The sequence below is a fragment of the Emydura macquarii genome, unplaced genomic scaffold, assembly GCF_026122565.2.
Source record: "Emydura macquarii macquarii isolate MOO-44397 ecotype Brisbane River unplaced genomic scaffold, CSIRO-AGI_Emac_v2 contig_2531, whole genome shotgun sequence".
Lineage (NCBI taxonomy): Eukaryota > Metazoa > Chordata > Testudines > Chelidae > Emydura > Emydura macquarii.
In genome coordinates, this window is record NW_027132668.1 from 10,129,264 (window position 1) to 10,152,535 (window position 23,272).

At 45.7% G+C, this 23,272-nt stretch overlaps 2 protein-coding genes across 6 annotated transcripts in view; one reads left to right on the forward strand and one right to left on the reverse strand.

Moving 5' to 3' along the window:
- The window catches only part of COL4A2 (collagen type IV alpha 2 chain), a 191,355-nt gene extending 187,883 nt beyond the window's left edge, over positions 1 to 3,472 (reverse strand). Inside the window, exons 1-3 of one of the 3 annotated variants that reach the window (XM_067563700.1) lie at positions 3,357 to 3,472; positions 2,722 to 2,825; positions 2,458 to 2,518 (exon numbers count right to left, since the gene is read on the reverse strand). In XM_067563700.1, the coding sequence (XP_067419801.1) occupies positions 2,458 to 2,518; positions 2,722 to 2,756 (96 nt within the window). In that variant the 5' untranslated portion in view covers positions 2,757 to 2,825; positions 3,357 to 3,472. Of the gene's footprint in view, positions 1 to 2,457; positions 2,539 to 2,721; positions 2,826 to 3,356 lie in introns of those variants that run through there. The other 2 variants (XM_067563702.1, XM_067563703.1) reach the window with 2 other exon arrangements.
- The window catches only part of COL4A1 (collagen type IV alpha 1 chain), a 204,177-nt gene continuing 183,668 nt past the window's right edge, over positions 2,764 to 23,272 (forward strand). Inside the window, exons 1-2 of one of the 3 annotated variants that reach the window (XM_067563705.1) lie at positions 2,764 to 2,867; positions 3,817 to 3,991. In XM_067563705.1, the coding sequence (XP_067419806.1) occupies positions 3,908 to 3,991 (84 nt within the window). In that variant the 5' untranslated portion in view covers positions 2,764 to 2,867; positions 3,817 to 3,907. Of the gene's footprint in view, positions 2,868 to 3,733; positions 3,992 to 23,272 lie in introns of all 3 variants that reach the window. The other 2 variants (XM_067563704.1, XM_067563706.1) reach the window with 2 other exon arrangements.

Genomic DNA, 23,272 nt, shown 5'->3' on the forward strand with positions numbered 1-23,272 from the left:
AGATCCACCTCAATTTTTTTCTCTCTTTCCTGATACTTCCATAATTCACAGACATCCTGAAACTTGTACTCTTTCCTTCTCCTCCATCCCAAAACACTCTTTCTTCTTCTTCCAAACCTAAACAGTCTCCTTCCAACTCCTCTAGTCTTCCTTTGCTCCCCGCCACCCTCCAACATTCAGACCAGCAGGTGCAAACAGCCTGGGAATTCTCTGAAGCAGCTCACAAAATTCTGCCATAACCTATTATTTCCTCCCCTCCAGTTATAATTTCCTCTCAGCCTTTCCCACCGTGCCTATCTTCCCCTTAATCTTTCTCTGACTGCTCCCTATACTATCTCCCAAATGCCACTGCTTTCCCCTCCATCCATTCTAACTACCTCGCTCCTCCCACATCAGATACAGGGCTGCTAACCACAGCCCTCTCACTTGGCCATGTTTGTATGAATGCAGACAGAGTTAGGACTTCAAGATATATCCCAATAAACAATAATAAATAATAATGCTATCTACTTTTATAGCAGCTTCCATCTGAGTATCTCAAAATGTTTTATAAATACTAATAAATTAATCCTCATAACAAGTCTGTTATATGATATGTAAATATGAGGATACATATGTATACACACACACAAGAAGAGAGGGAAGATGAGGCATGGAGGCAACCCAAAGTTACATAGAAATTCTGGCGCACAGTCAGGAATAGAACTGGGCTTTCCGGAATTCTACACCTGTGCCAGATCCACAAAACCAATCTTCAATAGTGCTACCAATGGTCTACTCACAGTCACTTATATACTGCTGCCTCCCCCATATTTACTTTCCCTCTACACTTACTTCCCCACTCACATTCACCCTGCTGGCCCTGAGGAAATACTGTCTCAACTTTCATTCCATCTAAGAGTTGAATGCCACTGCTGTTGCATTTGAACTCTAGGTGAGCCCAGCGGTTTCACTGCTGGGCTTACTACATGTGCCAAATGCTTGCCCTTTCTACCACTCACCTTCTGCTGTCTGAATTTGACATGTTATAATGATATGCATTATAGTACATTCCACATTGTGCCCCACACCGCATAGTACAGTAGTGTGCTAAGTTTGGTCAAGAGGAGATGACTAGCAAAAGGGACATGTGACATTAGGCATCTTAGCTCCTCGCTCTTCCCCTTCCCCAGCTTCCCATTTCTCTGCTGACAACACTTCCATGGATCGGTGAATCCAAAATTTGTTGCACTCAGTGTTCCCCCCCCTCAGACCAGGGTGGACAGATCCAACTTTAATCTTCCACAGCGGATAAGCAACCATCTATGAAGCCAAAAGGCTGCTATGACTTGAGTGCAAAATAGAATAACAACTACAAAATCTGCTTCAAAACCTGTGTATAAAACCTGCTTCAAAATACTATGAAAACGAATACCTCTTACTTCCTAAATTGCTATGCCAATTTATTACACAAAAATCATCATACAAATTTTCAAGAGACGCAAAATCATAAAAAGGGCTGAAGTCTGAAGAAATATATGAGAAGCCAAAGTATTATATATGGTATCCTGAAAAACCCAAATGACCAAATCATACTTGCCCTTGCACAGGTGCATAAAGTCTCACCCTCATATGTGCACCTGTTCTGGAGCAGCCATAGACCAGGTCTTTACAGTCTATTAGAATAAGGGATGGAGGAGTGTTAGGGCCTGATCTAAAGCCCATTGAAATCACTGGACTTTGGAACAGGCCCAGACACTCCAAAAAGGACAGGGCCACAGCCCCACTCCTTCTACACCTATTGGCAGACAGTACGATACGGCCTAGGATATTTACAAAATTCCCCTTTATATAAACACCATAGTATGATGGTCACTAGCATCTGCACAACAGTGCATCTAACTTCCCAAGTTTTCTTCATAGAGATAAGGATTGATTACATTTTAAGAGACCATTTATTTACAAATGTCACTTGGATTTTTAACTTAAACCAATATCTTTGAGTGCTCACTCAATCTACAGATTAGGACTGTGCTCAGATGAAGATATTTATCATTTTATCCATAGGTTAATTTCTCACATTTTTTCTCCACAGCTGTTAAACTAACGTCCTCCACATAATTGGTGGTTTTTCTTAGGAAGATAATCTTGAGCTAAATTTTGTAATGACTTGCTGTGGTTTGAATAAATCAAATATTTGAACAGGTGTAATGGTGGAATGCTGCAAACCCCAAAAGGTAATCCAGTACAGTGAAGGAAGCTGAACTCTAGGACTTTCTGTTAAACAACAGGTTATTGATGATGCTAATTTGAAAGTGATTTGCTGGATGTTTGTTTTTAAATTTAGATGACAGATAGATCAGGCATTTGGCAAAGAAAAGTTAAATTTTCTGACTCAATGGCACCTCAAATAAAAATTCTGTGGGTTCCCACCTCCCCTCTTTCTTCTTCAATGAAGAAACAAGATATTTTACTTACAGCTTTTACTCTACCAATTAACAGTGAGGTCACCACCAAGAGCAACACGACCTGCGACACCCTGTACAGAAAATAGAAACACAACACTAAGTATTTGTATTGTTGTAGCACCAGAGTGTGATATCGCTTTACAGGCTAATAGGAAGAAAAGGTCCCTGAGCTACATTTGAAGAGAATTTGTCTGCATTTTGGCAGGTGATTATGATTGCCCATCATAACAACAGGTGCCTGACATAATTGTGGAGAGGAAGCTACTTTACTTACCGCCAATGTGAGACGAGAAACCGCCAGCTTCTCATCTTTGCAGTTTGTTTCCCGTGCTCCGCGGGGCTCCCGGCAGCTAGGCTTTGCTGTCCCAGAAGACCCTGCTGCAATCCAGAGCGAGAGAAATATAGCTGAAGAGAGGACGGGTGAGGACTGTGCAGGTCTGACAGAGTGGAGCGAACAGTCCTGCGCAGACAGGAGTTAGGCTAGAAGGGTTGAGCTAAGGCTTTCCCATCCACCTAGCGATTCCCAGCGCCTCGTTCCCCAGCAGCTCGACCGCTGCCACTTCTGTGGGCACTGGCCCAGCGGCGAGAATGCTGCCCGGGCAGGCGCACGAGGAGGCGCCCTTGGAACGCTGCTGTCCCAGCCCCTCCGGCCCCCGATAACCTCAGCAGCAGCGTCCAAAGGCGCAGCCTTGCCCTTCGCAGGGGCGCTCTGCGCACCCGACTCGCCGCGCGCTCAGCCGGCTTCCCCCAGCGCGCGCCTCCCCCGGGCGCCAGCCAGGCAGCCAGCCCTCTCCCACCCAGGAGCCCGCGCCGGGCCAGGGGGGTGAGCGCCCAGCGGCAGCAGGGCAAAACAGCGCCGGCTCTCCTCACCCCCCCCCCCCCACCCTCCTTCGCGTGTCCGATACTCGCCTCTCCGCTCGCACCCCTGAGGCGTCCCAGGCTGGGCGCCTTCCCCTTCCAGAGCCGGTCGGTCCCGAGCAGCGAGGCCAGGGGCCCGGAGATCAGACCCGCCGCCGCCGCCGAGTCCTTCCCGCCCGCAGCTTGGGGCGGATTTGGTGGTGGTGGTGGGGGGAGGGAGGCAGGCGGCTGCCCCCTTCCCTCTGCCGGAGGAGCGGGACTGGCCGGGCCGGAGCGGAGATGGGCGCTGCGGAGGGGACGAGAGGCACCACTGGACCAGCCCCCTTCGCTCGCAGGGTCTCCTCCCAGTAGCCACCGCCCGCGAGGGGAGGGGGCAGCAGCCGCCCACAGGCCGGGGATGTGGGCAGCCCTCGCCTCTTTGGCTTTAGAGGCGCTGCAGCCGGGGCAGAGGCGAGACGCGCGCGGCCAGGCGCTGAGCTCGCACCGCGCTTCCCCATCCCCGCCCCGGCAGCAGGAGGAGCCGGGCCGGCGGCCCCGCCAAGGGCGCTCGCTCGGGTCTCTGGCTGGTTCGCTCGCCGCGCGCCCGCGCTGGGAACGGGAGGATGAGGATGGGGCTGTGGCCGGGCGTCGGGCTGGTGCTGGCTGCGCTCCTGCTCAGCGAGGAGCCCGGCGAGGTGTCCGCGGCGGTGAGTACCCCGGATGCGGAGCACGCTGCCCTCTTCCCCTCCCCCGTAGATTCCCCCCCGGGACCAAACCTGCAGCCGTGGAGCAAACCTCCGGGCCCCATCCTGCCTGACTCCCACCCTGGAGGCTAACGGGGCACAGTGGACACGGGGGGCGAGCCTCCGGTCACCTGGGGCGAGGGGAAGGGGGTTGGAAGAGGAGGGTAGAGCGAGAGAGGCCCCGCTGGCCGGCTGGGATTACAAAGGATGCAGCGCAGCAGGGCTCTGATCCTGGCGGGTACCCACCGCTTTAGCCGGGATTGCTCTTTAAAAAGTGATACGGGGCAGCAGCAGCAAGGTGGCTTTCTCCTCTCTGGCTGCTCTTTGCCCGCCCGGCTGCGGGGCTATTCAGGTGCCCTTTGCTGGTAGATCCGACCCCGTGTCTGTGTTGATTTACACAAGGGGTATTTTTTTCACTCATTTCCGAGGCATCTCCTCGCCTCTGAGTGTTCATTTCCCACAGACGGGTAGCAACATGTGGAGATTCATAGGCACGCAGCGAAGCCTGGCTGTGCAGTAACCGTCATGTGTGAGTCTTTGAAGGCTCCACGGGCACACGCGTAGGTTAATTTCCTCACTGAAATCCCGAGCCTGGGGTGGTCCAGGCTGGACCCGAAGCAGAGGCCACTTGGCTCCTGCTAAGGAACTTGTATGGAAACTGGAGTATCGTTGCTTTCCCACGCCTTTTCCAGGATCCCTGAAGCTGCAGAGGAAATGTAAAGGGCATGCTTAATGGTTAGAAAACACTCTGTGTCCATGCATTAAAAGAGTGGGATGATTTAAAATAAACAAAGCTGGGAACCCTATATACCGGCTGCTTTCCTAATTCCTCATTACCTCCTGCCATCGGCGATGTGCTGAAGAACTAGTGATCTCAGATTGCATAGCTGGCAACAGATAGTGGTCAGACTCCCGGTAGTTTTTCCCTAACAAAATAAAAATTCCAGCTGCAAACTGTTCAACTTGCTAAGAACTTGTCTTCTAATGTAACTAGTTTTGCTTTTTCTTGGATCAGCTGTCAAACGTCCTCAAGTTAGGACACTTAATTTCTTAACATTCTTGAAATATGTTGAAGCTGAAATCACTTAATTCCCTTAAGTATGTAGTACATCTAATTAATAGATTCTTCTATATTAGTCATTTTTATCAACTTCTTGATTTCTTGTACTTTTAGTTCTATATTCTAATAGTTGAGTTCACTCCTTGTTATATAAGGCTTCAGACTTCTGATAACTAAAAATGGGCAGATGATTACATTGTCTGTTTTCTGATTTCCAAGAAAATTAGCTCTAGTATTAGTAAATTAATAAGGAACATTTCACCTTATTTTTCACAGATTTAATATAGGATTTCATTTTTTGTTTAGTTTTGTTAACTTTCCCATAGTTGTTTCATATCTTTAGAAGTTATGTCTTGAGTCAGTCCATAAATTAGGAAAATACACTCCAATTAAATTTCATTTCTTATCTGATGCCCTTTATCTGCTGATAACAGATTTACTATGGTTCCATAACTTCAGGAAGCTTCCTTACTATTCAGGGGTTGTTCTGTATTTTACTGATAGGCCTTTTCCATTATGTGCCCATCATTTTGACATTATACTCTCTTCCCTGACTCCAGATCTCAGGACAGGATTTAGTTCTTTCCTGTGTCATAAAACATAATATATCAATTCACATTGGCATTCTAAGCTTGATATTCTTAAAGATATGAGAATCTGTCTGTGGACTATGGTTCCCCCCTTGTCTCCTACAGTTTGTATAGGGATTAGTGTTTAAGGGCAAACCATGACAACCCATCAAAGTAGGAAGACAGTAAATAAGAAAGGACATACCTGTTGGAAGAAAATAAAGTCTAAACCATACATTTTCCCTTTAAGCTTTCAACTTGTCAAATGTCTAATAAAAATCAACAATTTCACTTTTATATTTTAAATGTTTTGAGTTCTTGTTTAAAAAGAACTCTATGAACAAAGTGTGACTGAGATTGACCTCTAAATATAAGATAAATTGTTCTACTAACCTCATGACTCTGCTAAAGTAATCTAAAGCTAGTAATGATTTCAGTTTCATTCATTAACTAGCCTTTCTTTCAATATTGCATTAGCTGCACAAGATTAATTGGCAAGTAGCATGCCACAAGGAAACAAACATGCTTTGGAAGTTAAAATTTCTGCAGTTCTGTTAACCTAGATAAAAGTTAAACCCCAGATAGCTGCACTTTGTTGAGCCAACTCACTTGTTTAGGTATCCCTTTATTATAGGGTACAAGCAAGCTGTCCTAGTGAATATAGGCATTGTTGTGGGCCTCCTATGCCAGGGGCGGCTTTGGGTTCCCCTTTCCTGGGCACTTAAGCCATCAAGCATTATGACTGGATGTTTATTTACTACATTTGTGGGACTGGTTGGTTGTACTTTTGCAGCTATAGAATGGTAGAGCTGGCTTATAAACTACAATGCTTGCATGGGACTCAGGGCTTTCAGATGAGCAGGGTCACAAATGGCCCCTTGCTTTCCTTATGCTTAAAATACAGTTATGCTGAAAAAGTGATTGAAATTGACACCTTGGTGTTCTGCATATATTGTGTGTCTGGTTCAGATCAGATGTACTCAGTTTACAAGTAAAGAGCTTTTGTTTTTAATTAATGATCCTGCAAATTTGACCTAGGTGCTGAGGCCTAGATCCACAAAAGGTGGGTGTCCTTTAAGTGCCTGTGTTGCAGTTGTAGGTACCACTATGATTCACAAAACCCCCTTTCTGGTGCTTCAGGCTATATCTACACTTACGGTGGCATGTAGCATATAGTCACTACACCTGTAAGCTACTGCAGGGAAAGGCTCCTGCAGTGGGGAGCTGTTGAGCCTGTCCATACTACTGGAGCCTTTTACTTCAGTGGGTAAAGGCTGTGGCAGTAGGACACAATACTGCTAAAAATAGCAGTGTAGGTATGGGCATGTAGGAAGTGGTGTAGGGTACATACCATGGGGTTCAGGAGTATAAGGCACTCTGTTTTACTTGCCTAAGCAGTCTTTCGCCCTCTGGACTGCTATTTACACTTCTGCTAAGTGAGCATGTAGTGTCTGTACTCTACACACTGCTGTAAGTACAAACATAGCCTAAACCTGTAAATGTCTAAATTCACTACACCTACATCTTTGCTGTAAAAGTTCCTTGGTGCCTACATTTCTGCCTCTGAACCTATGTGTTGCTGCCTCTTTGTAGGTATCTGGACACTGATATCCTGCCTAAGCCTCAGCATGATCCATAATGCAGGGGAAGATAAGTGGAGGAATGCCTATCTTGCCTGTGGGGCCCATTCTGGTAGTCATGCTCAAAAGGTTCACTACCAGATCAGGCCCCTTCAAAATCCAGGAGGAGGTGAAACCCACCTAATAACTTTTAGCTAGTGGTTATAGAGTACTCATCCAGGATGTATAACATGTAGATTCAGTTCTACCCTCTGCATGATGGAGAGAGAGAAATTGAACAGGAGTCTCCCACCTTTCAGGAGAGTGCAATAGAATAGGCAATAGCTCAGTGATTAGAGCAATCTCTGCTGAACCTTTTCCACTTTGGATTAATATTTATTGGGTTAGAGAGCAGAGAAGATGACACTGTAGCCTGGTGGTTAGGCCACTCACATGGCAGGAAACCCAGATTCTAATCTCCTGGCTCCGAGGATTCTTTATTTATCCGAAACAGAATAGCTTCAATAGGAGAGACTAATGGATCCCCACATCAGAATATCTCATAGCTCAGTGGTCTCCTGAGATGTGGGAGACCCTTGTTCAAGTCTTTTCGTCCCAGGCAAAAGGGGAAATTGAGCCGGAGTCCCACATCCCAGCTGAGTGTGTTAATAGGAAGGGGGCCACTGGAAAGAGAAAGGCACTGGAAAGAGACATACATTTCTGCAGCTCATTGCAAAACTGATTTTTCAATGCTTCCCATAGGTGAATGCTCCATGGTTGTCTGAGCGTAGCGGTGGAATCTGGCTGCTCAAAATTTGCAGCCAGCCTCTCAGCCTCCATGGCCCAACTCTGGGGGAATTTTTCATCCTTTGTTTCACACAAATTATGGAGCATATAGCATGCAGATATAACTGAGATGTTCTTTTCACTGATGTCAAGCCTAGTGAGTAGACATCTCCAGCTGGCCTTTAAATGCCCAAATGCACATTCCACCACCATTCTGCATTTGCTGAGCCTGTTATTGAAATGCTCCTTCTCGCTGTCCAGGTGCCTGGTGTTGGTTTTCATTAGCCAAGGGAGCAAGGAATAGGCACGATCCCCCAGGATCACTATTGGCATTTCAACATCCCCAATATTTATTTTTGGGTTAAGGAAGAAAGTGCCTGCCTGCATCTTATTGAACAGACCAGAGTTCCTAAAGATTCGCACATCATGCACCTTTACTGACCACCCCACATTGATGTCGGTAGAACGTCCCTTGTGATCCACAAGGGCCTGCAACACCATCAAGAAGTATCTCTTCCGGTTTATGTACTCTGTGCCAAGGTGGTCAAGTGCTAGGATAGGGATGTGTGTGCTATCTATTGCCCCCCGCCCCCCCCCCCACTTTGGGAACCCCATTGAGACAAACCCATCCATTATGTCCTGCATGTTTCCCAAAGTCACTATCCTTCTTAGCAGAAGGATAAGAATGGCCCTGCACACTTGCATCACAGCAACTCCAACGGTGGATTTTCTGACTCTGAATTGATTCCCAACTGACCAGTAGCAGTGTGGGGTTGCCAGATTCTACAGAGTGATGGCCACTTGCTTCTCCACTGTCAGAGCTGCTCTCAAGCAAGTATTTGTGCGCTTCAGGGCTGGGCACAGCTCCGCACAAAGTTCAAAGAAAGTGGCCTTTCGCATACGAAAGTTCCGCAGCCACTGCTCATCATCCCACAGCTTCATAACAATGCCATCCCACCAATCTGTGCTTGTTTTCCGGGACCACAACCAGTGCTCTATGTACTGAAGATGATGTGTGACAGGAATTGTTTCACTCTATGGCTTGTAGCAGGGTGGCCTGCATAACTTTGCTATTTTCCGTGCTGCAACTCTTGTCTTGGAAAATACTGCAGGATAAGCCATGAGGTATTGGTGATGCTCACATGATTGCCCACTCAGCTCTGCACTATGGTATGCGTACAGCATAGAAGAATGGTGCAAAAAAGCATTTGCAGTTTGTTTGGGACAGGAAGGGAGGGGGAAGAAACACGTTGCACCATGGGAAGATGACAAGCTTCCCAAAAGCCTCTGCAGCTAGTTGCACTGTGAGATAGCTACCTCCGGTGCACTGTTTTGAATGTCGACCCAAGCATGGCGAGGGGGGATGCAAGAGCCCAATGGAAGGAGCATGATTAAGTGATCACACTCCTGCAACTTCTACAGTTCAGCAGGTGAAAGTTGATTTAAAGTAAAGCGATTTCACTCTGTAGTGTAGACATACCCCTAGTCACTCAGCAATTAATGTAGTAAAATCTAACTCGTACTCATTTTCCCTTAGCTGTATTGGCTCTGCAGAGTAATAAGTACAAAAACGAGTCAAGGCTCAGCAATCACTCAGTGTAGGATGGGTGGCCATTCCTCCCTGTCAATTTCGGAGGGAGGCCACACCCACTCCCTACCCTGCTCCAGCAGGGGTTGACCCAGCCCAGGGCAGGAAAACAGTCTCCGGCCTCGGGCCAGGCAGCCCAAAGGCGCTAGCCAAAGTCCCACCGGGCAGCAAATAGTCCAGCATCCCACCGGGAAGCAAATAGTTCAGAGGCCCCAGGTGGGGCAGCAAACAGGCTAACACCCTAAACAGGGCAGCATACGGTTCAGAGGCCTGAGGTGGGGTGGTCAGGGAAGGGGGACGCAGGCCCACCTGACTCCACTGTGTCCCAGCCCAGGTCCCTAGCTGTGGCAGAGGAGTATGCCACCGAGTCAGCGGGGTTCCAACCACAACACACTGACTCACTGTCCAGTTTCCCAGTCCCCAGACCTGGTGGCCCCTCCCTGGGGCTACTTCCTGCCCCCTTTCCCTTGGGTACCTGGTGTGCCACCATCCAGTCAACCTTGTCAGGGTAGGCACCCAGGGGCAGGTTGCAGAACCCCTCTATCATCAGGGGGTGGTAGGTAAGGCAGCTTGTTGGGGAGGTCAGCGGGGGGGCAGTTCCTTCAGGTCTGGCCCTGTCAGGACCCACACCCGCATCATCATCATCCTCTGGCAACTCCAAGAGCAACTCCTCCAAGTCTGGCCCCGGAATGGCCACCTTCTCCTCATCTGCATCCGGCAGCTCCTCCAGATCTTGGCCCCTCTGGATCACCGGTTCTGGTGGGGTGGTCAGATCCACAGGTATCTCTAGGCCCCATGCTGCTCATTCACCAGCACCTAGCCACAGGCCCTGGTCTGCTTACCCAGGTACCAGGCCACAGGCAGCTCTAGAGAGCAGGAAGGAACATCCTTCCCCTCTGGGGACTGGCTACCAAGTAAGCTCCTGGGCCTCTCTTTTATACTTCCAGTTCCACCCACTCACTTCCGGGCAGGTGTACAGGCAGTCTCTGGCTCTGCCTTTACAGGCCTGGCCTGTTTCTCTCTGTCAGTTTCAGAGGGAGGCCACACCCACTCACTAGACTCAGTCAATCAGCAATTATAGCTGAATGCACACAAGGAGAAGACTGAGTAAGAAGGTGCTGCTCTTACATAGTCACTTTCCACAACAGAGCCATGCTTTACAATCAGCTGTGAACAGGTATAGGCAGCAATACAATTAATGGCAGGATCACATGCCTCAACTTAAAAGGCATGGTCTTGATAGCTTCCCCCTGGGCACTGTCAGGTAGTTCTACTAAATGCATTTATTTAACCCAAATGTATTCTATGCCAACCCACAATGCTTTTTTTTTTTAAACTTCACCAGTAGGATCAGTTTCCATTCCAAAATCAGACAGAGAACTAAAGTGTAAACAAGGAAGCAGTTAAGATGTTGTGTTCAGATCAGGCTGAGTGACATTCCCTTGCATAAATTACAGAAATAGTCTATGGAACCCAGCATGGGTTCTCATTTCCAACACCCTTAAGGCTGTCTTTTTCTTTGATGAAGTAAATCTGCTTCCTTATATTAGCATTGCTCACCTGAGAAATCACTGTGAGACAGAAATTCTAGCCACTTTTTTAATGTTTAGTCAAAGTCACAGCAGTTGCATCATGCATTTTTCTGTTTTCTGAAATGGGACTTAATTTCTAAATGCTTTTAAATGGTGGGACAAATTACCACTAGTATAAGCAGATGCAATGCCACTGAACTTCAGTGAAGTGAAATGAAGTAGATGCTCCCACCTACAGTACATCAGCAATGAATTTAGCACTCTCTCTAAGATCCAAATCCAGCTCCCATTGAGTTCAGTAGAAGTTTTGCTATTGACTTAATGGAAGCTAGCTCTTCTTTAGGAGCCAGATGTATCACTGTTTAAGTTGGCAGGAAAAGGAAGACTACAAAAATGATAAAAGCATGCACAAAATGTTATAAGGGTAAAGCTATTTCCACTAATGCAGTTAACACTGATGTAATGTTAAATCTCTGTGGTCAAGAATTTATTAATTTGTTTTAAAAAAAATTACCTCAGACTGAAATTAGACATCAAAGCTTTTAGCATGAGAGCAAATTAACACTTTGTGAATATTTGCCTTTTCACATGTGTTTTCTGATAAGAAATGGTGGGCCTTCCACCAGAAGCATTCATTTTACGGTTGTTAATTTAAGACAGCCACTACAAATTTTAAGGATTTTTCTGTGCTGTTTGTTTATCTTTTCATGTTTTTATTGATATGAGGGCAGATAAGTACTGTAGCACTGAACCATAAATATTTATGATTATATGCTTTGTAGAGTTACAGTAACATTCAGCTGTATCTTACTCATTTTAATTGCATATATTAGTTTATATAACATATGGTTCATAGTAGACATTAATTTATATTATACTGATGTTATAATTACATTATCTGTGGGTTTTTACTATACTATAATAGCATAATTTTTCTGTTATATTCTAAAATGAAGTGCTTTGCACTCATTCTACTTGCTCACATGCTCTTTAGGGGACAGTGATCATGGTGGAGGAGTACATGTGACAATAAACGGCTTTTGCAGGCATTTAAATACAGACATTTATTGTGGATAGACTCTGTCATGAATATTGTTCCTTTAATAGGACTAGACTAAACAAAAAAAGATTCAACAAGCCACATCATTAAAAAAAGACTCACCTCAAAACTGTTTAAAAGGTCTGTTCCATTGCTTTCTCAGAATTTCCATTGATGTCAGTTGGTGTAGCTCAGATGAATTCCCATTATTTCATAGCACGTCCAGTATGAACAATTTGACAGGGGGGTTATAACCTGAATAACTTTGTTTGAGGCAGTAAGCCAATATGGAAAATGAATGATTGGACACACATAGCACTGGTACAAACTTTAATCTCATTTGTAAGAGGATGACATTTGAATTGTCGGGGCTGAAATCCTTCTCAGTGATAGAATTTTCTGAGGAATTATATGATATTACTCTTCCAAGAGTTCTAATGATGCAATATATCTTAGACCTGTAAATAATAAACAAATGCAAAGTTATTAGAGTGTAATATTTATCAATGATCACTGCAGACATCTCTTGTGGTATTCTCAATACTACATTTTTCCAAATGTTGGCTAAATGGTGTTTATGGTCAGAAAATGTTTTTTTTCTACATAAAATTAAATAAAAAAGAAAATCATTTGTCAACATCTTCCAAAAAAATTTTGACTTTCTATCAAAAATAGAAACATCAAAAGTTTTCTTTTTTTAATGAAAAGTCAGAATTTTCCACAGGAAGTAGGTGTTTTCTGCAAAATTTTTCAAAAACCCAGTTTTCCATACAAAAACAATCCAGATGGAAAAATTTCAATCGGCTGTTATAGAGAATTACTTTGTTTAGTCATTATGGCAAAACACTATTGTGCTTTAACTGTTGCCATTTACAGAAGTGCTATTTGTGGTGCTTTCTCCGTGTATTATATACAGCTTAGATTCTAGAAGACTAGAACAAAATCTAAGAAATGAAATTATCATGGGCAATTGTGAGACTTCACTTAGAATGTAACACTGTCAGTGCTCGGTTTCTAGTCTTTGACATACATAAACAGAGTTAGGCAAGATAAAAAATGCAAATGTAGAGCTTGAGACAAGGAGCAGATAAGCTGCAAAGAATGCATAGAACTACATTGTCCCTAGCCCTAATACAGCCATGAAGTAGAGTAGGAGGAAGTAAGGATCCTCTCTCCTCCTGAATACAGAGGAGATAGTAAGCTGCACCTCTTTAAAGGGAGCATAAGTTTCTTCCCTTTCTTTTTCCCTACACAGCACACCTCCCCCCCAGGGCAAATGTGTGATTTGTGAAAGAAGAAGGTGTGATTGTGAAACACAGTTCTTCCCAGGGATTCACCTGGGGCAGTGATACCCCTTATTAAAGGCTCTGCCTAAGTTCTTTGATCTAGCCCATAGTGAATTTTGTGGAATGCACCATATCCGCTCATGATTTTGAAATGTCTGGGCTCAACAGGATGATTATCCTATAGTTTAATCCATATAAAGGACAGTTCTACTACCCTTACTCTAATTTAGTACCATCTTACTTCTCATGTATAATGGAGCTACTTGTATAGCAAGGTAATCAGTAAGGTAGCAGAACATAGCTAATTAAATAACTGCTGTGCATTACTACATAGTTTCTCAACCTGTGGTATGCGTACCCCCCCCCAGTGAAGGGAGGCGAGTGCAGCTGCCGACTTCTGGGGAAGCCAAATGGCAGCCGTCTGCTTCCTGCCTGGTCCTAGCTGGGAGGCAGGCGGCCCACATAGTGTGATTTGCCCCAGGCCCGCACCGCCCTAGGGACGGACATGGGGAGCGCTGCTATCCACTCTGGTGGGCAGCTTGTGCCTGCTCATACCTCACAAGTTCCCACCTGTGTGAAGAGAACACCACATGACTCTGTCATCAGGCCATAGTGATTGGCTGGCGTTGACCTTTGGTCTTATGTGGAGGAAGGGGAGGAGGAAGGAAGGGAGAAAGAGCAGGGGGTTTTGTGATCTGTCACAGCCACACAACATTGCAGAACTCAGAACTCTCCTGCTTTACGAGAAATACAGTTGTCCAGCGGTAAAGGGGGAAAAGATTGTATTTCTCAGAGTGGAAAATTGAGTGTTGGGGGACTTATTAAAATTTTCAGAAGTTAGGGGGTACTTGCTACTTAAAAGATTGAGAAACACTAAATTCTGTGTAGTAATACAGTAATTTGCATTAATGCTTAGAATCATCATGGTAATGCCTGTATGATGATGATTTGCCATTACACGTTTAATGTAGTTAACAAGAGTGTTACATACATCTGAATCATGACCATCCTGTATGCTTGGTTTTCTGTAGCTAGAGGTTGCAAAGTATGCCAGTAGAAGGTACTTTCCAGTAGACTAAAATAGTTGGAATAGGTGTCTTACTATAGACTAGGTATGTATGATCTTACACTATATGCAACCTTAGAGTTTTAGGGAAGTGGCTTAGTAAATGACAGGAATTTGAATGCCTGACTGAAGTTTTCCTTTTCAGTATTCAAGATGGCTGGAGCCATTTCAAATATTTTTATGTATATGTGTGTGTGTGTGTGTGTGTGTGTGTGTGTGTGTGTATATTGTGACAGGGCCAGACCTGATGGCTACAGGAGAGTAGTAGAGGGGGTCTATATTAGCCCCAGAAAGAACAAATCCCTGTTCCCTGGGTGATCCAGCTGGGTCTACTCCGGGGCAATTAGGCCAATTAGGCCAGCTGAGGCCAATCAAGGAGCTTGCCCCAGCAATTAAAAGCCTCCCTGTCAGGCAGACAGGGGCAGCTGGAAGGGAGTTAGGAGAAGAAGCGGAGCGGAGCGGCTACAGGACTTGGAGCAACCACTGCCACATATTACAACCCCAAAGGTACCAGAGACAAGAGGGGGTACCTGTCTGGCTACGGCCAGGGATCCAAGGCACAAGCCTGAGGGAGAACCCCTCCCCACCCAGTTCCAGGAAGCAGACTGCAAGCAGTGGGGCCAAAGATAGATGACCCAGGGAAGGGAGTAAGTCACGGACTGGGCAGTTTGAAGACTACTCCACACAGGGTCCCTGGGTCGGGGCCCGGGGCAGAGGGCGGGACCGGGGCCCCCCCTGTTCCCACCCAGGCATGCCCTAGTCGTTGCCGAAGAGGGCACAGTACCCACGAGAGGGCTAAACTAGCCGCCCGCGCCACAATATATATATTGTGTGTGTGTGTGTGTGTGTGTGTGTGTGTGTGTGTGTACATACACACCAATAAACATTAGAGTGTTTTAACTTTAAACATTAGAAATGAACAGTGAAGTGAATGTAGATAAACACTGAAATGTCTTCTGTTGCTGGCCTAGCTTGGCCTGAGTTGTTTGACCGAGTTGCCTGACAACTGGTGAGTTGCTTGATCACTGTTTGAGGCCTAGCCTCAGCAGCCTGACTGCTTTTTACAACAGGCAGAGACCAATAGAGAGCTGAATAACCTTGTGGTACCTCAGTTTCTGCGCACCACAGCAGATAGTAAATAGTGTGAGTTTTGTGCAACACAGCATATAGTTTGTTAGTTTATAGTTGTATATAAATAAAAATAACAAGAACAAAAGTTTATATATTTTACATTAAGGCATGTTCTTTCCCACTGCTTCTCCCACTGCCAGATGTTTTGCTCCAATTATCATAATAAAACATAAATATGTAGTTAATATTAACAATAAAGTATAAAAAACATAAAAAGTCACACATAACAAGCTAATAAAAAACAATATGTATAAAAAGTTACCCCCTCCCCCCACAGGCAAGGGGGTGTGCTTCATTGCCGCCTGATTCCACAAGAGATGCTGTTGACCTGATACCCTGGCAGATCTCCTAAATCAAGCCATTCTTGTATTCAGCCTCTCGAGTGAACACATAACTCTTTAGGTCTAGTAAGTATAATATGTTGTAGGTAATTTTTGGCTTTGTATTCAACTAACTATCTAAAAAAATCCCTGTGCATTAAACCTTATTGATTTGCAAATCAGGAGTACTGTGTCTCACTGGTAACCTCACACTAAGCACAAAGAATGCCCTGCAACATCCTCTACTGAAGAGAGAACTCAAACACTCGAATATTAAAGTGTAAAATAAGACATTCTACATTTAAAATAAAACCAAAACAGTAGTTCTGGCCCCTCCGATCTCTGCCCTTCTTCAGCCTATTTTATCCTCCGTAGGTTTTTATATTGGCCTGATCACTGTAGTATCTGAGTGCCTATAAATCAGAAACTCTTCTGCAGCCATCTGTTTTACATTTAGATATGGGCTACAAACCTGAAAATCCTTAGGGTCTTATTAGACCTCACTTGTGTTCCTTGACAATCAGGTAATGACAATGGAGAGAGAAACCTTCTTCTGTCTGTGATTTATCAGGTGATCACACACATAAAATCTCCAACTGGAACATAAGTACTTTGTGCTCTTATTGGTCGTTTGCTTAAGGGTCCAGTTCAAAGTCTTGGTCCTGATCCTAAATTTTCTCAGGCTAGAGCCTCTTCATTCATGATTCAGCGACACTGCTGCACTCAGATGCTGGAACATCGGTGTCCTGGGAGAAGCCCTCAGGAGTGGGAGATAGTACCATGTCAGTGAAAGGTGCTAGACTGTGGAACTCCGTACTAGTTAAGATCAGAATAAGTTCAAGTCTGTTTGATTCAGAGCTTAAGCAAAACTCATCGTGTTGCACAAGTCTTTTTACAAGAACAGGAGAGGGAAAGAGTGGTGCTGCTGCACTACTGTAGCACTGTTAGTGCAGACACACTAAGCCAATAGGGGAAAGCTCTCCCATCAACATAATGCTGTCCCCATTGGTGCTTAGGTCGGTATAACTTATATCACTCAGGGATGTGGCTTAGTCATGCCCCTGAGTGACATAAGTTATACTGACATAAGTGGTAGTGTGTACATAGCTTGAGGCTCTGTCTACACTACAGAGTTAAGTTGACTTAAGTTATGTTGGCAATCATAAACCACTGTAATTACATCACTTGTGCATATTCACCCAATGCTCCTTGTGTCGGCGGAGCACATCCACAATAGGTGCTCTAGCATCGACAGAAAGAGCAGTGCACTGTGTGTAGCTATCCCACTGTGCAGCTCACTGCCTTCTGCCACTTGGAGTTCTGGGAATGGATTGCAGCGCATCATGGGTGCATGCTCACCATCCCATGATGCAGTTTTCTCCATCACATCATGGTCTTCCGACTACATTTTGCGCCATTTTTCAACAGCTCTTGTAAACTGTGCGCCCACCATCTCTGCCTGAAAGCATGGATCCTGCACTGTTCTCCAGTCTTGTGATGAGTATTATGAATACAACATGTCTGATCCTGCAGTATTTCATGAGCTTTGAATCTGGTCATGAATCCATGGAGCATACCCTTCTGTGTGCCATGGAAAGAAACAATTCAAGATTGGTGTCGGCATTCATGGAGCAGCTGCACACGGTGGACCATTGCTACTGGGTTCAGGAAACAAGCATTTAGTGGTGGGATCGTATCATGATACAGGTGTGGGATGATGAACAGTAGCAGCAGAACATTTGGATATGCAATGACGTCTTCTTGGAACTGTATGCGGCGCTCGCCCCTACCCTGCCTTCACTGAGGAAAAGCGAGTCACTGTGTGGAAGATGGCAACTTCAGGCTACTCCCGGTCAGTTGCGAATCAGTTTGGAGTTGGAAAGTCCACTGTGGGTGTTGCGGTAATACAAGTGTGCAGGGCCAATAATCATCTCCTGCTATGAAGGACTGCGATGCTGGACAATGTGCGGGAAATAGTGGACGGCTTTGCAACAATGGGATTCCCTAACTGCAATGGGGTGATAGATAGCATGCATATCTCAATTTTGGCCCCAGACCATCTTGCAATGAGGTACATCAACAGAAAGGGCTACTTCTCTATGGTATTGTAGGAGCTGGTGAATCACCGGGGTTGTTTCACTGACATCAGCGGAGGGTGGTAAACGAACGTGCATGATGTACGAATCTTCAGGAATACTGTCCTGTATAGAAAGCTGCAAGCAGGACCTTTCTTTCCAGACTACAAGATTCCAATAGGGGATGTGAAAATGCCAATAGTGATCCTGGGAGACCCAGCCCACCACCTGCTCCCATGGCTTATGAAGCCTTACACTGGAAACATTGACTGCAGCAAGGAGCTCTTCAACAACAGCAGGTGCAGAATGACTGTTGAATGTGCCGTTGGCACTGCCTTTTTGGTAGGTGAGACCATATTCCTATGGTAATAGCAGCCTGCTGTGCTCTGCATAACATTTGTGAAGCTAAGGGGGAAAAGTTTCCACAGGGTTGGAACATTGAGGTGTATCAGCTGGTGGCTGATTTTGAGCAGCCAGATACCAGGGCTGTTAGAGGGGCTCAACAGGTGCTATTTGAATCAGGGAGGCTTTGAAGGAGCAGTCCAACAGAGCCCCAGTAATGTGTCTTTCTGTAATGCATTCAGTCAGGCATTGTTTACTTGCAGCCTGGAATGACCCTTGTAATGATTGCTGCCTGAGCATTAATTGTAGGCTGCAAATGTGCCGATTGCTTACGAATTACAGCAGTAACCATTGAATGTAGGACACAAATAAAGATTCATTTTATTTCTAAGACTAAAGTTTTATTAAACAGCAGTACATAGATTTCCATTTCCTGCAAGGGACACGACAACTGAGGAGCACTCTTCCAGTGAGGCTCTTACCCAGCTGTCATTATAAAATATATCCCTAGGGGAGGAATGCAAGGGGTACTGCAATGGGCTGAGAACATGCAAGGAATATGGGGGGGGGGATAGGGGGGAGTTTGGGGACAGCCTGGAAGTCAGTTCTCTATGGACTGCAAGGGGAGGTGACCACGGGTGTGTACTGCCTGCAGCTCAGTCAGGGACCTCAGCATGTCTGTTTGGTTCTCCATCAGCTTTATCATCTGCCCCTGCACATATATCACCTGCTTCTGCCCGTCTCCTCCCCTGGCTAGCCAGTCTGAGTTTTTCATTGATTGTCTCTCTCCACGCTCTGTTCACTATTTGCAGCATCAGATGACTGCAGCACTTCTCTAAACATGTCCTCCTTACTCCTCCTGGTTCATCTTCTTATCTGATGGAGGCACTCTGCTGGTGTGTAGGAGGTGACCTTCAAGAGCACATCTGCAAAAGAAATAATACATAGCAGTAGTAGTGTGAGTGCACTCACAGCCTTGAATCATAAAAGTTACATACACCTCTTTCTCACTTTCCCTTGGCAAGCACACTGCATGGTGAGTTTGGCCCAGGGGGAGGAAGAGGCAAGAGGAGACAAAGGGAGATTTCCAAGGTCGAGCACTACAAGCCCCTAGGGACACTATTCTGAATATTGACAGAGTTTTCCACAGGGGGTGGAGGGAGGAGTAATAGAAGCTGATATCAGACTCCTGAGGGTAACCAAGGATGCCAGGGTGCAGCTCCTGCATGTATGTGACTTCAGACTGGGTCCATATGCTGTTTGCCTGTGTGCTGCTTTGGTGCCTGCAGAAGTAATTGATGATTGGTGTGGCAAAATTTCCTAAAGCAGGAGAAGAAACAAGATTGCTCTGCCAAGGAAACTTCAGCAGAGGATTGCAGAGTACTTTCCAGGAAAGTTTCCTAGAGATCTCTATGGAGGATTCCCGGGACATAGAATCAAAGAATCATAGAGTTGGAAGGGACCTCAGGAGGTCATCTATTCTAACCTCCTGCTCAAAGCAAGACTAACCTCAGCTAAACATCCTGCTGTGCATTAACAAACTTTTCTGCAGGGCCCCCTCTGCGTAACTGCCCAGGGGAATGAGAAGCAAATGCAAAAAGTACTAGTGTTGTTAATTTCTGTCCCTTATCCCTCTTTTACCATGTAAAAAAGTAAAGGAGAACTCTACCTCTTGTCACTGTGCAGTATCATAGCAAAATGAGTACTTACTGGAGCTCCATTTTGTATCAGGTGCATGACAGCCAGAGTGCTAGGACTGACTAGACCCCTCTGGAATCAAAAAGAGGTCCTGGCTCACCACACCACCGGACAACCCTGTCGCATGTCCCACATCCTCCTCCAACTCCATTTCCTCATCCACCACTTTATGTTCGGGGTTGACTCTGCTGACCACTGCCTTCATCCCCCCCGAAGTATACAGGGGGCTCTTGGTGGTGGGGTTGCCGCCAAGGATGGCATGGAGCTCCTTGTAGAAGTGGCATGTCTTCCACGACACACTAGAGTGACGATTGACCTGCCTTACCTTCTGGCATGTCTGCCTCAGTTCATTGATCTTTGCACAGCACTGCTGCATATCCCTCTGGTACCCCTCGCAGCTCTATGCCATGAGTAATCTACTCATAGGTGTCAAGGTTCCTATGGCTGGAGCAGAGCTGTGACTGCACTGCCTCCTCTCCCCACTGACCCAGCAGATCCAACAACTCTGATGCACTCCAGGCGGGAGCGCATTCGCTGTGGGAAGCTGCCATGGTCAGCTGGGAAGATGCTGTGTGAACTCTCTATGCTGATCAAACAGGAAGAAGACTTTTAAAAATTCCTGGGGCTTTACAGGGGGAGGGGAGCATGCCTGTGTACCCGGCTTCAGGGCAGTGGAGTTCAAACTGGTGACCAGAGCGGTCACGACAGGCATTGTGGGACACCTCCTTGAGACCACTTGGGCAACATAAGCAAGTGTAGTGTGTACACTGATGCTGCGTCAGTCTAACTTCACCGCAAAAAGCTCTATGCCTCTCGTCAAAGTGTTGTTATTATGTCGGCATAGCAGGAGAGTTACATCAGCAGGAGGAACATTACAATGTGTATGCCTCCCCTGTTTTGTTGACAAAAGCTGCCTTTTGTCGACAAAAGTATGTAGTGTAGACATGACCTGAGTATTAGTGTCTAGCAGCCAAACCTAGACATGGAAAGAATAGACTCCACTTCGAACCAACTTTTATGCAAGTCTAATCCACATATTTCTTGTTTTGAAGTTGACTACTTTATGAATTTTTACATAATGCAATTTAAATATTGCAGTTCCTCCTAACTTTTAAAAAATAAATTTTTATATAGTTTTTTATACCGTTTTTTCAGCTCCTTTCTTGAAATTTAGAGGAGTTTTTTTGGGGTGGATCCAAGAGTAGTAACCCTACCAATCATCCTCAGGTCCAGTCTTCTTACACTCTTTTCTCTTTGTGTGCCCTTTTGCTGGTTTTATCTTTGCTGCTACTGTTACTGGCATAAAGTCTCTTGCTGAGCCTGAGGAAGGGTGTGCGTCATCAGCAGAACAATGAGGTGGACCAATACGTGAAGTGCTCTTAAATACACAAAGTAAATTGGAAAGGAGGAGAAAAATATATTCTCTTTTATCTTTCAGTTATCATCATCTCGTCAAATAACAGATGCCAGATTTTGAGATTGGAAGTTTTCAAGATGGATGAGAGGGAATTTGAGGGCGAAATAGTTAAAGATCTAAAAAAAACTCCCAAGAAATACTTTTATAGACAAGTATATCAGAAGCACAAAGCTTGGGAGAATCAGTGGGTTTACACTTGACCGGTAGGAAGCTTAAAGAGTATGCAGTTGTAGCAGTATCAGTCCCAGAATATTAGAGAGACAAGGTGGGTGAGGTAATATCTTTTATTGGACCAAGTTCTGTTGGTGAGAGAGACACACTTGTTTAGCATAAGTAGTTAGCACATACTCTAAGGGACCATTCAAAGTAATGTGACCCATTAACCATTAACTGCAGTGGCCTCTGCAGTCATAGGACAAAAAGAGAGGATTAGTGGATTACAGATTGTTCTAATAAACCATCAATCCAGTGTCTCTGTTCAGTCTGTGATTTTTAATGTCTAGCAGAGTTATGAATTTGAGCTCCTAGGTTCCTCTTTTGAAAGCGTTGTGCAGGTTTCCTTTGAGGATGAGGATTGAGAGGTCAGATATAGAATGATCACATTGTGAAAAATGTTCACCCACAGGTGATAGGGAGTTTTTGTCTTTTATCTGTTTTTTGTTGTTTGTGTGAGTTCATTCGAGAGTGTAGTGATCATCTTGTTTCATCCACATAGTTGTTATTGGGGCGTTTAGTGCACTGGATGAGGTATACCACATATTGTGATAGGCATGTGTAGGACCATGGATCTTAAGGTGTGTTGTGAGGGGTGTGGATCATTGTAGCACTGGAGATATGTCTGCAGGTTTTACGTCTATGGTTCTGGCAGAGTATGGTGTGACTCTGAGTTGGTGTGTCCTGGAACAGGCCACCCCAGGACTTGCCTACAGGACTTGCTGAGCCCCATCCCTTCAGACTGCAGCCCTGCCCACAGTCTGCCCCCAGACTCTGCCCCACCCTAGGCCCCACTGTTTGGCCTTCTCACCGCTACATCCCTCCTCCCCATTGCTGGGTCCCCCTCCTTTCTTCCACACTCCCCTTCCCCCCAGGCAGTGAGCGACAGCTGAGAGCAGGGGGAGGCTGAGCCATTTAGTCCAGTTCAAGCAGTCATTAAAATCTCAAGACAACTTATCCCTTGATGCCCCACATACCACATGCTGGTGCCTTCATCACTCCATCCTGTCCAGCTGGAGTGCAACACTGCTCTTCCCAAGGGGAACCCCCACAGCCTCTCTGCTGGGGTATCGTCTTTACTAGGGGAGCATCCCTCACTCCCGCAGGCGCTCTCACTGTTCCCCTTGAGTCCAGCTCTCCAGTGCGGAGACATCAGCAGATAAGCTTCTCCGCTGCTCCACTGCCTTTAGCCCTCTCCATCCCTCAGCTCCAACTGTCTGGGTTGGAAGGTCAGCAGGCAACTCCTCCTGCTGCTCTCAATCCTGGCTCTCTAGCGTGGGGACACCAGCCAGCAAACCCTTCTTGCTGCTCTCCTGACTTCATCCTTCCTCCGGGAACCAATGCTCTAAAGCAGTGTTTCTCAACCTATTTACCATTGTGGGCCACATATGCAACTCTCTATTTGTTATGTAGGTCACATCCACTAGGGATGTAAAAATTAGTTTAAATAAAAATTCATTTACATGTTCTAAAAGTAGAACGTTTAAAGGGTTAAACACTGGGGGGAGGGGAAGCTGGGCTGGGCTGGGCTGGGCTCCTCACTGTCAAGTGAGAGCTGCCTACC